Here is a 17,608-nt window from a genome sequence, read left to right on the forward strand (position 1 = left end):
AGATGAAGGGTGATGCGAGGGTGAGGTACCACCATAGGTTTTTTTTTTAAGTTCATAATTATTTTTTATATTTATATAAGTATATAATATTATTTTTTATTTAATTATTATGTCACCGGTCTGATTGTCAGCTTAACTAGTTTGACCGTGTGAATAGTGACCAACTGATCTCTTCAGTTTAATATCCGGTTTGGCTTTTAAAATAGTAGTGTGATGTTACCAATTGTATCCCATTCATTTACTTAGTTCTTGTACGTTTTATTCTGGATATTATTGTTCTTAATATTAAGTAGATAAAAAAAATCACAGCAAAAAAAAATATATATATATATAATGATTTTAATGAAAACAAAATATTATGGTTTGGATTCTAATTGGCTACCCTTTCTACGTGTTTTAATTTTTTTTTTTTTGCCAACGTGTTTTAATTTTTAATATATAGTAGTTTAGATAAGCTGGTAGACATTTTTATCTCGTGTACAAAGCATAGAAACTTCCTCTGCAGTAAATTATTTTGCATTCCCTAAAAATACAGATTGTAATCATCATCTTGATCGAACATGTTTTTAGGAAAAATTTAACAAATTTGAAATGATTTATCAGTAATTTTTTAATTGTAATTTATGAAATATAAAACAAGTATGTGATAAAAGAGTTTTGTCTTGAATTATATGAAATGTTTATAAGTATTTTAACAAACCAACCCAAGCAAGTACTAAGTTATTTATAACAATGTACCTCGAGTATGCTTTGATGTGATCTTTAAATTTTTGACATGTTCAAACCTTAATCTCTAAATCATTTATATTTCTGCCTTTTATCATTTATAACTCAATTAGTCATCACTAAATTATCTTTGGTGGGGAAAAGAAAGTATGATTCGGCAGCTACCATCTTCTTTCCCTCCTTCCACAACACAAAAGTCAGCATCCCTTGCACTTGGAATTCCCGGGTCACATCCTGGATTTTTTAAGAGGAGTAATTCAAAAACAAACAGAAATTTGTGAGGATTGAGAAATAAAATTGATATTATTTGCCGAGTCTAGAGATATTGTGAATTTTTCGGTCTCTAGTACCAACCAAGCCTCCTTGCTAAATCTCAAAAGTTGAAATTTAAAGGATTCAAATTGTATCAAGTATACTTCAGAGACCGGGTTATAAATGAGTTAAAAATTGAAAGATTAAAAGATAAATTTTTTCTTTTCTTTTTTCAATTACAAGTTAGATTTGATTCCATGCAATGCTAGTCAAGAAAATGATCTAAAAGCACGTGTGAAAGTTTTAAAATGTTGTAAAAATGTATTTCCTCCGGTTTTAGTTATAAGGTTCAAATTTTTGAAGGGGTATGGTTCATGTTCTAAATTTCAGTTTGAGTTTGTCTTAACATTTAATATATTTATTCCAATTTGATCCTAATTATTTATTCTCTCTCATTTGTCATTATCTCTCATATCACACTTCCCCAAACATTTTCTTTCATCCTCTTTTTCATTTATTATAAGAGTATATTGGAAAATAAAAGTACATTTGTAACCTATTTATTGTTTTTAACTAATTTTAACGAATTGTTCTTTATTTATGAATTAGTAGTGAACAAAAATCCAGTTCGGATCGACCAGTTCAACGGGTAAACTGGTGAACTATCAGTAGACCAATTCAGTTTGGATACTAAACTGAGAGGGAGTTGAACCGATAGAGAACCAGTGAAAACTAGTGAAAACCGGTGTGAAATGGTAATAAAGCGGTTTGAATAATTAGGCTGTTATTAATCCTATTTTTTCTCATGTAGCTTCTAATATATCAACCCCTATGGATTTAAATGAATTTTAATGATAATTTTGGTATTAAAGATTATTAATTTTAATTAATGATGAACCATAAAGATCAAAATTCTGAATGTTGTTATATTTTGTTATTGTTACAATCAAATTATTGTCATATTTTCTTATATTTTGTTATTAATAATTGTTAATGTTGTTATATTTTGTTATTTTTAATTAAATTATATTATTTTAATATGATTGGTTGGGTAAAATAATATAATTGGTTGGATCTCGAGTTGACCCCGATCCGACTAACTGACTCTTGAACCACTATTTGAACTGGTTTAGTGTCTGATCCGATTTTTTGTTCATTACAAATTAGTTATTTAAAACTTATAATAAAGATTAAAAGAAGCAACTTGTAAGTTAACCCACGGTAACTATATAGCAAACATTCTTCACATGGATTGTATAGCGTTTTCACTCATAGCACTCGTGCTTGTCATTATAAAGTCCTCTGTCACGAAGTAGTTGTACCTTCTTCATGTCTAGGTTGTCCCTGTTCTAGTTGCCTCATCCACCTCTTTTCTTTTGTTTATTTGTTTTAATGATCGTTAGCGTTTTTGTTCTTGTTAGCCTTTTACATTCAAATGCTATAAACAGTTTTAAAAAAAAAAAAAACCCAAAATGCTACAATATTAAAAGTGTATATGCAAATGCTATATTCAAAATTGTTCTTGCAAATAACACGTTTAAAATTGTACTCCTTCAATCCTTAATATAGGACCTAATTGTTGAGTTAATTTTAGTCCTAAATATATTACCTATTTCTCATATTTATCAATTTTTTCTAAATTACTCCTATAGATATTCTCTCAACCATAATTAAGTAGAAGAAAGAGAGAATATTAAGAAAGATGATCATGGTGTTTTAGGAAAAACATGTCATATTTCTTATAATTAACTAATTTACCTAACTTTTTTAATCTAATCAAATTAATTAAATAGGTTTTATATTAAGGATCGGAAAAGTATATATATATAAGTCGTTCTCCAAGAACGATTTTATTTTTAAAATATGACAAAAGTGAAATCGTTTTTTATATGAACAACTCACATCAAAATGAACTTGTTTATACGAAGAACATTTTACTTTTGTCTCTTTCTGCAATATTATTCCTTGAAATCATCCAAGTTTTGTTTAAAATTACTCTCTCTAGTTCAAAATACCAATGTCAAACAATCTATTTTAAGTAGTTTTCATTGAAATATTCTTTTTTTTTGGGCATAAGTATCTTCCTATTAAAGGCAATCCTATTCGAGGTACTGTCAGGCACTAAATGTGAGCACCTCTCAGAACGGAGATTCGAATATTAGTTCATCATGTTATGAGAAACTAGTTCCTTCTACTAGATCCAATCCCTATTGGTCATTGAAACATTCTTAATTAACCTAACTATATAGATCATATTTGGAGCAGTGTTGAGAGGCCCAAAGGCGAGTTGGAAAATGTACAACATGCGCCATTGTGTCATTTGTAGGTGAAGTGATGTTTGGGAATCAGGATGGAGACAAATGGGCTTATAAAAAAAAGCCACATTGAAACAAAAGTTAAAAATTGGAAAAAATGACACTAAGGTCCCATGTAACACAAAATACTACAAAAAGGTCCCAGAAAATTTGGTAATGATTCTGAAGTCCCAAAGAGACTTGAGTGCAATTTGGTGAATTGTAAAAAGACGCCTCTGCCCTTAGTGATATGCACCCACACTAACTGAAAGCTGTCCTGTTTTTCAGTCTGAAAATCGGCACTCCATACGCAGGAAGCAAGAGGGAAAAAACCCAAATTTCATTCTGTTTCTTTCCCCATTCCCATCTGAAAATCTCATCCACTCCATTAATGTCAATCATTGGCTAAAATCACTTTTGTTTTTGGTTTGGTGTGTGTTTAGTCATTCAAGTTGGGGTTTTATTATAGGTGAATAGGGTGATTATGGGTGTTCAGTTTCTGGGTATATTGTGGGTGGATTGAAGGTGAGCTTGCTCTGTTTGGGCATGGTTCAAGGGGAATTGATGAGAAAGATGAAGGTTGGTGTGATTAGAAACCTTTACTGCGAAATAGAAAAATATGTTGTCAGTATGGGCCGCGACAGTTGTCAATATAGCTCATTGACTTGTCAATAGTAATAGCATTATATAGATTTACATTAACTGGCTTTTTAAATTTTTTACACAAAGGCCATGACCTTCTGTACCCTTAACTCATTGGTAGAGGTCACAAAAAGAGGAAGAAGAGACACAACAAAAAGGGTGAGTAGTTACATGAGGCAAAAGGAAAAAAATGGAAAAAAAAAGAAGCCACTTTGATCCTAGACAAATGATGGCAAAAGAATTTTTTCGTAAATAGAAGTGAAATAAATTTTTTGTAAGATGCCACAACACACACAAATAATTAGTTTGATACTGGATACGTGCAACTATATTTTTTTAATGGGTTATAAAAATCGATGTAATTACAGTATATGAAGTTGTAAATGAAAGTTAGCTGTGTATTATATTCTGATGCATAGTTAGTTGTCATTATTCGTACCCTTATTGTCAATATATGCTTCGTCACTTGTCACTCACTGCACCATCAGTTGTCAATTAATGTATTGATATAAATTTAAAAAAAATATGATTTTCGTTAACATATGTTATATAACATCATACAATATCATTAATTCTCAAAACTAATCATTTTTATAATGTGATAATAGAATATTATTAAAAGTCAATCATCACTGATATGAAGTCATAAAAAACTTGTCATGAAAAACACATTCACTTGTTAATGGTTTTGCTCTATTCTGATTAGTTTAGTGGCAAAGGAAGAAAAAGATGAAGGTTAGTGTGTGTGGATGAAACTCTTAGCACGAAATGGGATATTGTGTTGTCAATTAGGCCGCGATAGTTGTCAATGTGTGCCGTGACAGTTGTCAATGTAGCTCCTTGACTTGTCAATAACAGTTGCGTGATTCTTGATGCAGGTTTAAATTATGATGGAGAGTATATCTGGAAAGCATCTATTTGCTTTGTTTACATAGGGGAAAAGTTTATAAATGATAGAGAAGATGATATGAGATATGTGGGAGGTAGGAGTGAAGAACAACAATATAAAGGAGGCACAACTTATGAAGAATTAAAGGAAATTATCATCGATTGTTGGAAAAGAAAGTAACTCATTTCTTTTGAAATTTTTAGTTGTGTATAGTTCAACAACGCCCAGCATAGAAAATTAACAACCTAAGTTATCCAAAATAACAAAGAATATACCAGGGGTTAAATAAAAGTGATATAACAATTTCATAACAAATGAATGTGGATATAAACAAATAATATTCAAAATTTTTACAACTGAATGGTCTTATTTATAATGTTAAGTGATATTGCATTAAAATATAATATTATGAAGAATGTGTTACTCAAATTTATGTTCAATTGATAAGAGACAGTGCCTCATTAACAAGTCACAATGTTCTATTGGCAAGTCACAGTGCCACTATTGAAAGTCATAGTGCCAAATTGATAATTGATAATTCGCCGCAACGCCCCCATCTATCCCAAGGAGCTGCCCTTCTGTGTAAGGCGCCGTGGCGTTTGATCATATCTGTCGCAGCACCCAACCCTTGCAAGAAGTTATTGGCGAACAATAAGTCATAGTACTACCATTAACAAGTCAGTGTGCCACTATTGACAAGTCATAGTGCTTCCATTGACAAGTCATAATACTTCCATGACAAGTCACAGTGCCACCATTGACAAGTCATAGTGCCACAATTGACACTTCATTAATAATGATTATATATGACAATATAACTAAAAAATATAATATGACAGAGTAATGAAATTCATATGATACTAAACAAAGGTTATGTAACTTGATTCATATTGTTGACAATTTACATCAGCAAATAATTGACAAGTCACAGTGCTTCGTTGACAAGTTATAACAGGTCTAATAACAATACAGGGTGTGGGTAATGACAACTGAAATGACAGCAGAATCTAACATGCCAAGTTACACTGAAACCATTAACAAGTGAATGTGTTGTTCATAACAAGTGATTTTATGACTTCATATCAGTGATGATTGACTTTTAATAACTATTCTATATCACATTATAAAAAATGGATTAGTTTTGAGGAATTAGTGATATTGTATGACGTTATATAACATTATGTAACGAACATCATATTTTTTTAAAATTTATATCAGTACATTAATTGACAACTGATGGTGCAGTGAGTGACAAGTGACGAAGCATATATTGACAATGAAGGGTGCGGATAATGACAAACTAACTATGCATCAGAATGTAATAAACAGCTAACTTTCATTTACAACTTCATATACATGTAATTTACATTGATTTTATAATCCCATAAAAAAAATATAGTTGCACGTATCCAGTATCAACTAATTATTTGTGTATGTTGTGACATCTACAAAAAAAAAATTGTCACTTCTATTTACGAAAAAATTCTTTTGCCATCATTTGTCTAGGATCAAAGTGGCTTTTTTTTTTCCATTTTTTTCTTTTGCCTCATGTAACTACTCACCCTTTTTGTATCTCTTCTTCCTATTTTTGTGACCTCTACCAATGAGTCAAGGGTACAGAAAGTTATGACCTTGTGTAAAAAATTTAAAAATCAGTTAATGTAAATCTGTACAATGCTGTTACTATTGACAAGTCAAGGAGCTGTATTGACAATGTCGTGGCCCATACTGATAACATATTTTCCTATTTGCAGTAAGGGTTTCTAATCACACCAACCTTCATCTTCTCATCAATTCTCTCTGAACCATGCCCAAACAGAGCAAGTCACCTTCAATCCACTCACAATAGAACAACATCTTAAATTCTACTCCAAGGATTTAAATATTTAAAAATTGAAAAAAAAAGGGGTTCAAACTGTTATTTTTTCCGTTTTACCTAGGGTCTTTAACTTCAGTTTACCCCGAGTGTTTTCTTTTTACCTTCTTCCCGTCTTCTCCTCCTCTCCTTCTCTCTCTCCGCTTGCTTCGTCCGCTCGCTCGCAGCGTCGCTCTCTCTCCCTTCTCTCTTCATGTTACAGATCATTTTGGTAAGTAAAACTACTTCTAATTACAAAACTCTCTTCATGAAAGTTGTTCTACTCATTAGATCTATCTAATGATAGTAATTTTGTGTTGCTTAGAGAAAATTTTTGGTATAGAGTTTAGAGCAAGTATTTAGTTTTGATGAGTGTTAATCACAGTATTATAGATCTGTTATAGTAGATCATTTCTACCGGTTTAGATTTGTCTATTTATTGATTTTGGTATTTAAAAATTAATTTTTAATTAAAAAATATGTTATTTATGATATATATATCATATTTATACCGATTAAAATTAAGTTAAATAATTTATTTGGGTTGTTTGATATATTCTTAAAATTTTAATCGGTTTAGTTTTATTTATTGAGTGACTAGAGGTTTTAAAATAATTATTGTAATTAAAGTTTCTTATTTATTGAAAAAAAAAACATATATATGCCATTAAAATCTTGGTTTGATTATTTATATATATAAATATTTGAGACACTATTGAATTTTTGATGGTCTGGTTTTGAGGCTTAAATTTTAAATGTGATTTTTGGAATTTAGAATATACTAATTTCATATTTAGAAATTTTAGAAAATTCTTTTTATTAAAGTAAATAAGTTGAGGGATGTAAATAAATAATTTGGCTTGTTAGAAAATTACCAATTAGTTCTAAAGTACTTAATTTTGGATTATAAGAGTTGTGAGAATTTAGAATGATAATTAAATTAAATTAGGAATTTAACTAATATATATAAGCTTAATTAATTAGCTTATATTAATTTGTGGTTATTAATGGTGTAGATTGATTATTGGATTGTTGGTTTGAGCACGGGGTTGACTTTGTAGTAATTCTTTTTATAGCCTTGGTGAAAGGTAACCACTTTCCACTTGTTATGTATGCTTGTATGATGTTTGTGAGTGATTTCAAATTATATGAGATTCTTGAAATGCCATTGAATTATTATTTGAGCAATGAAAGGCATCGTTGTTGAAATTACCTTGAGATACTTTATGTTATTGAAAAATAGTATGAAATTATGACTTTATAAATTGTCATGTGGAACAAGAATTTATTGAGAAATGGTTTGAGGACTGGTGTTGATTATTGAAATTTCGAAATCTCGATTTTGAAAAATGTGAAAGTTATTATGTTATTGGTAAATGACTATTCTCATGAGTATAAATACGAGAGGGGACGGTGAACGTTGATTGTGGGAGACATGTTATAGGGAGAATAAGGGGGTGAATTTTTGTACATATTATAGAGGTAATAAGGTGGGAGGACGCCAGATGTACACTGGTTGATCCTTTGGCCCTATCATGTGTTGTAGGGCGTATGACACCCCGCTAGTGGACTAGAGGGGGAACCCATGGTCCGATCTTGTGCTCTGTGGATTTTGGCCTATTCACATCATTGATCGGTGAGCTTATTATGTTGAACTACCAGTCACATGGGACAGTACTAGCCCATGGGTTCAGTCAGAGGAAATAAGGTGTGAGGAAATAAGGTGGAATTGAGAGTGAGATATTGCATTTGATATGTATATGTATGATGTATATATATATATAACCATGTGACAATTGTGAATGTTATGATTTTAGTAACTGTTCCACTTGACACCTCTCAAGCACTTACTTGTATGCCTAATGAGTAGGATTGTTGGTTACTGAGGCTTTTGTCTCACCCCGTGGTTTAACATTTTCAGATAATAGCTCTAGGGCTGGTCCATCAGGGAAGGCAGCGAAGGCTTAGCTATCAAGTTTATCTTGTATAGCCTCCTTTTAGTCATGTGATGAGTATTGTATATTGCCACATATAGCTCTTTTTGCATGCTCTGATTTAATCGAGACTTATGGTCTTAGTTACTTTTGTTGCTGGGTTGCTTGGGTCGGTAAGCTGTGAACCCACAATAACTTTTGAAAGTGTTGACTTTTGATTAATGAGCTCTATAGTTTATATTAAACTGATTTATCAGTTCGTATGTTTGAAAATATCAGTTTGGTTTGGGCTAATGGTTGAATGATATTTCTGAACTTTGGAAGTCCAAGACCCAAGGTAACGATCGATGTTACTCTTATTATAAGTTTATTTCTTTTAACCATGATAGCGATTTTAAAATTTTAAGGTTTCTTCTTTTTCTATCATGGTTAATCGTTCGAATAAAATTGAAAATTTTGATCTAAATGGGTTTTAAAGGAACAGTTGTCACACAATATACCCAAACAGAACACCCCATAATCAACCCTACCCCCATATAAAACCCTAACTTGAATGACCAAACACACACCAAAACCAAAAATACAAGTGATTTTTGCCAATGATTGACAGTAATGGAGTGGATGAGATTTTCATATGGGAATGAAGGAAGAAGTAAAATGAAGTTTGAGTTTTTTCTCTCTTGCTTCCTGCGTATAGAGTGCTGATTTTCAGACTAAAAAACAGGGCAGCTTTCAGTTAGTGTAGGTGCATCTCACCAGGGGCAGAGGCGTCTTTTTACAATTCACCAAATTACACTCAGTCCTTTGGGACTTCAAATCATTACAAATTTCCTGGGACATTTTGTAGTATTTGTGTTGCATAAGACTTCAATGTCATTTTCCCTTAAAAATTTGAGCTTTTTTGGTTCGTAACATGGAGAGAGAAAATAATGAAAATGAGAAAAAAAGATGAGGATATTTAAATAGGTCCTCTCTTGATCCAATAATTTTAATTCTTTTAAGGAAAAAATTAACTTATAAATTTAATTATTTTTCTAAAATTTATTAAATTGTACACATATGATATGCTACCTTCCCTCTGTGATATAAGACCCCAATAGACTAATTTGAACAAATTAAAAAAACTAAATAAATTACTTAATTATATTATATGTTGCATAATTTCTTTGAAAAATTTATGTGTATTATTAAATTATATATTAGTTTATATGTCTCTTTAAAACTCATGCCCATCTAAAATTACTTTTTTATTATCTATTCAAACAAATTTTAGTTTATCAAACTGAGTTTTATAAAAATCAATCTAAACATAAGTTACATTACATTAATTGATTTTTATTTTAACTTATGTTTGTAAAAGTCAGATGAAATAAAAACTACTTTTGCCATTGCCAATCCAAACACAAACCCATAATTATTGTTCAAATTGAATAAAAATTACTTTTTAATTTTGGGAAAATTGAGGATAAATCTCTTATTGAAAAGTTAATTGACAAATGATCCTTAAAGAATTTGTGCAACTTAACTTTTTTAATGGGTAATCACCTTTGTGCTATATCTTCTCTGCGTGCAATCCCTCGTTTCATACATTTTTTTCATTTTTATATATCTAATTCATAATATGTCTTTATTTTTTTTTTCAATCCATCCTCTCTTATCTTTTTTTCCACTCATTCTCACTTTCACTTACCTGTTCATAAATAAGAATTTTTAGGAAAATAAGTTACATTGTTTATATATTTATTGTCCTTAACTAATTTTTTGAGTAGCATAATTTAGTTATTTGATATTTATATTTTGAACTAAAAAGAGTAGTTTAAAAAAATTTAGATGGATTTTCATGAAAGAATATTATAGAAAGAGACAAAAGTAAAATCATTTTTTGCGTTAATGATTTCACTTCTTAATGTTAAAAAAAGTCACGTCAAACTGAAGTAGCTCATGGGAAAAATGATTTTACCTTTGTCAGATTTTTAAAGCCAAATTATTATAGAAAGACAATTTGTGTATAATTTTAATCTTGTTCTTGCAGCATTTGGATAATATTTATGACAATGTAGCATTTCAGTATTTTTTTTTATTATTTATAGAAAAATTAATTATTATTGTTAGTAATGTTCAAATATTTATTACAGTTGTTGGCGAAAAAAAAATTATCACAGCTGCTGGTAAAAAAATTATCACAGTTGCTGGCAAGATTAAAAAAATCTTGCAGCTAGAATTAGAAAAATATTTGACAACCCTAAAAAATACTTCTAATAAAAAAGATTTTTCACAAAACAAAATAAACTTTTCAACATTTTTACTTCAAATACCTTTTTAGTCAAACTACGGGTATAAGCTATCCCGGACTAGGATTGGTGGAGCGCCGATCCCAAACATACGCTTTCATCTTCTTCCTCTTATCTCTGCCGCCGTCAAAATCATGGCATAAACCCTTTTAGAACCCCATCGTTTTAATTATCCAAATTCTGAAACCCTCGACTTCACGACCATGGCTCTCTCTAAACCCATCTTCTTCAGCCTAGCCAAACCTCATCGTCTCTCTTATGTATACCTACGCTTCCTCTCCTTTTCCTCTCCCGAAGAAGCTGCCGCAGAACGACGCCGTCGCAAACGCCAGCTCCGCATCGAACCTCCTCTCTCTGCTCTTAATCGCTCTCAGCCCCAACAAGCCAAGCCTCAATCCCAATCTCCACCTTATTACCTCAACCCTGGCAATCCTAAGCTCCCTGAACATGTTTCTGCCCTCACTGGTAATCGCCTCAACCTCCATAATCGCATCCTCACACTCATTCGCGAAAATGACCTCGAAGAAGCTTCTCTCTATACTCGCCATTCCATTTACTCTAATTGCCGGCCCACCATTTTTACCATCAATGCCGTGCTCACTGCTCTTCTTCGACAGTCTAAATACTCTGATCTTCTGTCTCTCCATCGTTTCATCACCCAAGCTGGTGTTGTTCCCAATATCATAACTCACAATCTCATTTTTCAGACGTATCTTGATTGCCGAAAACCCGATACGGCGTTGGAGCATTACAAGCAATTTGTCAATGACGCCCCCATGAACCCATCGCCTACTACATATCGGATTCTAATTAAAGGTTTGGTGGATAACAATAAGCTGGACCGAGCTATGGAGATTAAAGAGGAAATGGACGCCAGAGGGTTTGCGCCGGACCCAACTGTGTATCACTATTTGATGTTGGGTCATGCCAGGAATTCGGACCCTGATGGTGTGTTTAAGCTTTACGAAGATTTGAAAGGAAAATTGGGAGGGGTTTTGGAAGATGGGATTGTGTATGGGAGCTTAATGAAGGGTTATTTCCTGAGGGGAATGGATAAGGAGGCTATGGAATGTTACGAGGAGGCTGTTGGAGAGAATTCCAAGGTGAAGATGAGTGCTGTTGCATATAATTCGGTGTTGGATGCACTGAGCAAGAACGGAAAGTTTGATGAGGCGTTGAAGTTGTTTGGTAGGATGACAAGGGAGCACAATCCTCCAAGGCGGTTGGCAGTTAATTTGGGAAGCTTCAATGTGATGGTTGATGGGTATTGTGGACAAGGAAGATTCAAGGAGGCAATAGAAGTATTTAGAAAAATGGGTGAATATAGGTGCAGCCCAGACACGTTGTCTTTCAATAATTTGATTGAACAATTATGCAATAATGGAATGCTTGTGGAAGCTGAGGAGATTTACAGAGAAATGGAGAGCAAGGGTGTGAACCCAGATGAGTACACTTATGGCTTATTGATGGATACTTGCTTCAAAGAGGATAGGCCTGACGATGCAGCAGCATATTTTAAAAAAATGGTTGAATCTGGCCTGAGACCAAACCTGGCAGTTTACAATAGGTTGGTTGATGGCTTGGTTAAAGTTGGAAAGATTGATGAGGCGAAGTCTTTCTTTGATCTGATGGTCAAGAAGCTCAAAATGGATGTTTCAAGTTATCAGTTTATGATGAACGTGCTCAGCAATGCAGGAAGATTGGACGAGGTTCTTGGCATAGTGGATACCTTGTTGGATGACAATGGAGTTGATTTTGATGAGGATTTCCAGGAGTTTGTTAAGTCAGAGTTGAGAAAAGAAGGCAGAGAGGATGAGTTAACCAAGCTGATGGAGGAGAAGGAAAGGAAGAAGGCTGAAGCCAAGGCCAAGGAGGCTGAGGCAGCTGAAGCCGCAAAAAGAAGTGCAAGAGCTGCAGTGGCTTCTTTGCTTCCGTCAAAGTTGTTTGGTAATAAGGAAACAGATTCAGAATCTCAACCTGAAGGTGAAGTTCAAGCTTCTAAGGAAGAGAGCACTGCTGGGACTGTTACTGAATCAGAGTCGGCAGAGACAACAGCCGAAGCTAAGAATTTAGGTGATGCAGAGGATAAAGGTGACCGTGAAGGTGCTTAGGTATCGGCTTGAGTGAACAACTTAGATACTTGGATGAGGTAATAATATTTGTGTCTCTCTTGTTGAATTGAAACAACATTGTTGAAATGGTAAATTTCAATGTTTGATTAGAGCTACGTCTATGTGTTGGTCAATGATATGAATAAGCTATGACGTCGAAAAGAAAAAGGAGGAATTTGAGTATTTGGGTAGAATTAATTTTTCTACTTTCATTATGATAATGAGTGTGCTGCGTTGGGGACTGTCAGTTTTGGATCTAGCTAATAGAAAATGCTTTGAGAGACTTTGGAATCGTTAGCTGGATTGGAGTTGTTTATTCTAGAAATTTGATTGATCGCTTAATACGTATGATGATTTTTTTTTTTAAGAAAATGATTTTAAGAATTTTTGTCATTGCCGAAATCATTGTCCTAGGAGTCTCAAGAGTTAAATATATATATATTTGAAATTTCATTGGTTAGTTCTTTACGTTTATTCTCTCCCATATTGATTGAACTCAATCTAATAGTTGTTTTTCTTCGTGATTTTTCTCTAATAATTAAGTTGATCATATATTCTATTGTTGCTGTCTGTATAACGAGTGCCATTTTCCCTTTCCTCATTTGCATGTGCTAGCTGAATGTCATTTCATACATATTTATTTATTCTTCGTTTCCAGGTTAGGTTTTGTTCTTCACGTGTCATTTTTTCTCTTTATTTTCAAAAGCTCGAAATTTCTTCCCTGCCAACCTCGCTCATTGCCTAAGCATATTCCAATTAGAAAAAGATGTGAGCATTGCTGACTTGATACGCAAAAGCCACAACAGTACTGCCACTTCTATTCATTTCCTTTATTTTCTTTTCATCCATAACTATCTCAATCAACATTATTGGCCTTAATGTTTTTAGAGAAAGCTTTTACTTTTAGTTGTGTACACCAAATTATTGGGATGGTTTAATTTTTTGCATGCAGTTGAAATTTTTCAAATTCCTGTCTCTTCTATAATGCTATGTTAGGGGTCAAAATAATCAGAATTTAAAATTTTTAACTATTCGTTATAGGGTATTTGCTTGGTTACTATGTTCATTTTGCTTCTATTGTTTTTTCCCAGATTCATTAATTTCTTTATAGTTATTAATTGCTAAGTAAGCCACAAGCTTTATTCTATGCATTGCCAAAGTGGGAACTCTTACTGTGTGACGTGATATGTTCGAGCATAGGGATTAAAATGATGTGTTCTTGAAGTTATCGTGATTATCATGTTCAGTAAGGGTGTTCACAGGACAAGACCAGAACAGCCTCGTCCTGTGAAGGGACATGGTTCAGCTTTTCCAGACCATGTCTCCCCTGCCTATATCTGTACCCGAATATACAGCCATCAAACGTGTGTGTATGCTTCTATGATTGAATGATATAGTATTTTCAACCTCTATCTTGCCTTGCTATTCTTCTCTCTTCTTATAACCCTCCGCTCCTCTTATTCTATCTTGTCTTTCTTTCTCTTCCCCTTTCTATACCTTCTCAAATACTAGGTATAACATTTTTTTATCCAAAAATGGTAACAAATAACTCTACCAAAATATGATCCCTTCCGCAATTAACAAAAGAGAGACTTCTTTTCCTCTATTAGACAAAGGTATTATTACGTTAGACAAAGAGAATTTTCCAGTCGATATGAAAAAATTTCCCACATGATGACCATTCTCCCAGGGAAAATAGTGAAAGCTATAGGATGGCCAAAAAAGACGCTGCCACCAAGAATAAAGAGCCTTCACAAATATCTCAAATTGCATAAAGGATGAATGTTATTGCAACTGTTCTTAGCAAATGAAATTAAGTATTTAAAGCAGACATGCCCTGCAAATTTCGAAGTAAGAAACTCTTAAACTGATTCGAGATTGAGGATGTCATGAAGAGAAGATTCTTGACATTTATTGTTTTCTCATGAATGATGTGGCCAAACTCAAGATAGTTATTCAATGTTCACTTTGTTGTTGTGTAAGCAAGTGATTATGAAGATGGTTTTCGATTCTAATATTAGAATTTTGTTGCTTAGGAGGAGAACTGGATGGCACTGTGTCTCTTTTGATTGTGGTATTTGACGTTTGTTTAGTGCCATGCTTAATGATATTTTGTAAGTATAATTATAATTATTGGATATTAGCCATCAATTATACTTAAAAAATTTAAATAATTATAATTTTATAAATTGAACGTCATTTATAATTATATTATATTAAACATTTTAAGCTTGAGAAAAAAATCATAAATAAAATAAAGGCAAAGTTGTCTGTATAAAATTATTTTTCCTCCTCATCCTAAGTAAACAACGTAACATTAGACCTTTCCTCTTTCTAATCATTCCAAACGGGTTAGTATTAAAATTCCTCCCCTTCTTCACTCCCTTCCCCTCCGATGAATCAGACAAATTTTAAAGAACCTAGACATTAGATACGCCAAGAAAAAGGAAGGCCTATAACACATAGCATAATCATCGCTAAAGATGATCATTTGGAGCTTGAATGCATATTTTGTTCTCAACTTGCGTGTTTTTTTAATTTGAAAAGCTTACTTTTGTTGCATTAAATTTTGTAAGTTGGAGACTTGGATCTGTAATTTGTGAATCAAACAATTGCAATGTCACTTGTGCTTCATGATCTTGATCATAGTAAATTTGGCTTTCCGAATAGGGCATTTCTGAATTCTCCGTTTTCTTTTGTTATGATCTTCCCTTTTAATGTTCTAGATTTATGACAATGTTGATTACATTTAATAGAGTTAATGTTGTGTGTACCAATATCTCCATGATGTTCACACTTCTCTTGCTTGAAGTACAACAATGCAACTAATCTTGCAGAACATAAAGATGTCTCAGCTTAAAAATTCACACAGGCGATCTTCTACTACTCCAGCTAGGGAATAGTTCCTTCTTTTCCATAAATTTTTAATTTTAAATAATATAATTGGAATTATGTTCATGTTGTAGGTATAAATTTATGATCATTAGAGGCAGCTTCCCAGAGGGAGGATGATGGTGTCAAGAGAATGATTCATGTAAGACATTCATGTGTTTTTGTTGTATATATTACGATTCTAATGGATGATTCAGAAATTTAATGTAAGCTAACTTCCTTCCTTTTTCTTTTTGTTTTTGTTCCATGATTTGATTGGAATCGTGGATTTTCATCCAAGTTTTGAGTAATAAGATGAATAAGAGTAAAAGCTTCCGGCTGAATAAGAGTAAAAGCATGTTCTGTCATGCATATTTATGATGATGAAGAGTTTATTTTCATGCTGCAAAAGCATGTCCTGACTGACTAAAATGATAGGGGTACATGTTTCTTTAATACAGAATTTTAGTAACATATGATTTAATTTGCTACTTGATCTGTCATAGTCTCCAGTTCAAAGGTTTTTACAAATCAAGTAAAGAAAATATTGATGTGTGTGTGTGATTTTGAGTTGTTCACAACAAAGTTCTTTCATGGGTTAACACTCCCATTTCATTTCTCTTTGTTCCTATTTGTTTTCCATGAGCAATTTCCTCTAATGTAAAACATTTTGATTTTCAGGTTTCTTATGACACATTTCCTCCATCTGTTTTCTCCCTTTTGCAATTTGGGAAATCTGAAGCAAATTGAACTTTTGCAGATTTTGGAAGGATATTGATTTTTTTCCCTTTTGATGATAATTCTAGTTACAAATGTGATTGAAAGTTTAGCCGGAATGGATTCTCTGAAATAGGGAAGAGTATATAATCTTGTTTGTCTGTTGATATCAGAGTTGAGAAATAGATTTCCCTCTGCAATTGAAGATTTTTTATGGTTTCTTGTTTTGTTCAATTATTTGCAGGAAAAATTCCAAAAAATAATTCTAAAATTTTAAAATCTCAATCAGGAATAACTATAAAAATAAGTTATTATTTTCTTTTCAAATGTTGTCAATTGTTATTAAAGTGTAACAAATAAGGCATTTTGAAATTCAAAGATTTTTTTTTTTGGATTCTTTCTTATTTGTATGAGTTTTGTTAGTGCAATAATTCAATTTATCTTGTCAATTAGATTTTCTTTTTCCCCGTGTATGCATGAAAAAGTAGGGTGCTGGTGACAAAATGCTTTGTAAAATTTTTGGCCCAAATTTTGAAAAATAAATATAGTGCCAAATAGTCCAAAATCATGAGTCGATTATCGCTTACAAGTGAATGAGCGTGTTGTGCGGTTATGATATAAATAGATTCACTCTGTTTCAAGGTTAGGGATGAAAATAGGTAAGGTGAGGCTTTAGTTAAATAAGCATGGTTATAATACTGTCTCCGGTTGTTACTATAAAATCTTATTTGATTTTTATTTTGGTATTAAATATAAAAATCTAATTCACTGTTTTTTATATTTGTTCATTTTTTTAAAAGATAATCTTTGTAATGATGATAGTTCTACTCAATACATTTGATTAGCAAAGATATTTTAAGAAAGACAATATTTATTTATTACAAATAATTAATATAGTTAGTTTTTTTAATCTACTCAAATTAGTCTATTAATTATTATATTAAAGACTAGAGGTTGTAAATATTCAACGCCTAAGCTTGCACAAAGATTTTTTTATTTTTTTTAAATCAAAAGGCTTGAAGTCTT

At 32.2% G+C, this 17,608-nt stretch overlaps 1 protein-coding gene across 3 annotated transcripts; it reads left to right on the forward strand.

The window, feature by feature from the left end:
* Window positions 1-11,004: 11,004 nt before the first annotated feature.
* Window positions 11,005-16,713, forward strand: LOC114754576 (pentatricopeptide repeat-containing protein At3g49240, mitochondrial). 3 transcript variants are annotated; one of them, XR_003741214.1, is made up of 3 exons: window positions 11,007-13,032; window positions 15,961-16,028; window positions 16,547-16,713. XR_003741214.1 is itself a non-coding variant. In XM_028943360.1 (2 exons), the coding sequence occupies exon 1, from the start codon at window positions 11,087-11,089 to the stop codon at window positions 12,992-12,994; it is 1,908 nt and encodes a 635-aa protein (XP_028799193.1). In that variant the 5' UTR covers window positions 11,005-11,086; the 3' UTR covers window positions 12,995-13,032; window positions 14,086-15,178. The 3 variants fall into 3 exon arrangements, 2 of the variants coding, with proteins under 2 accessions (XP_028799193.1, XP_028799192.1); XM_028943360.1 differs by lacking the exons at window positions 15,961-16,028; window positions 16,547-16,713 and adding an exon at window positions 14,086-15,178 and having other exon boundaries at window positions 11,005-13,032; XM_028943359.1 differs by lacking the exon at window positions 16,547-16,713 and having other exon boundaries at window positions 15,961-16,237.
* Window positions 16,714-17,608: the final 895 nt, after the last annotated feature.

This window comes from Neltuma alba, unplaced genomic scaffold (genome assembly GCF_004799145.2).
Source record: "Neltuma alba isolate B1F8T4 unplaced genomic scaffold, ASM479914v2 tig00010152_pilon, whole genome shotgun sequence".
Lineage (NCBI taxonomy): Eukaryota > Viridiplantae > Streptophyta > Magnoliopsida > Fabales > Fabaceae > Neltuma > Neltuma alba.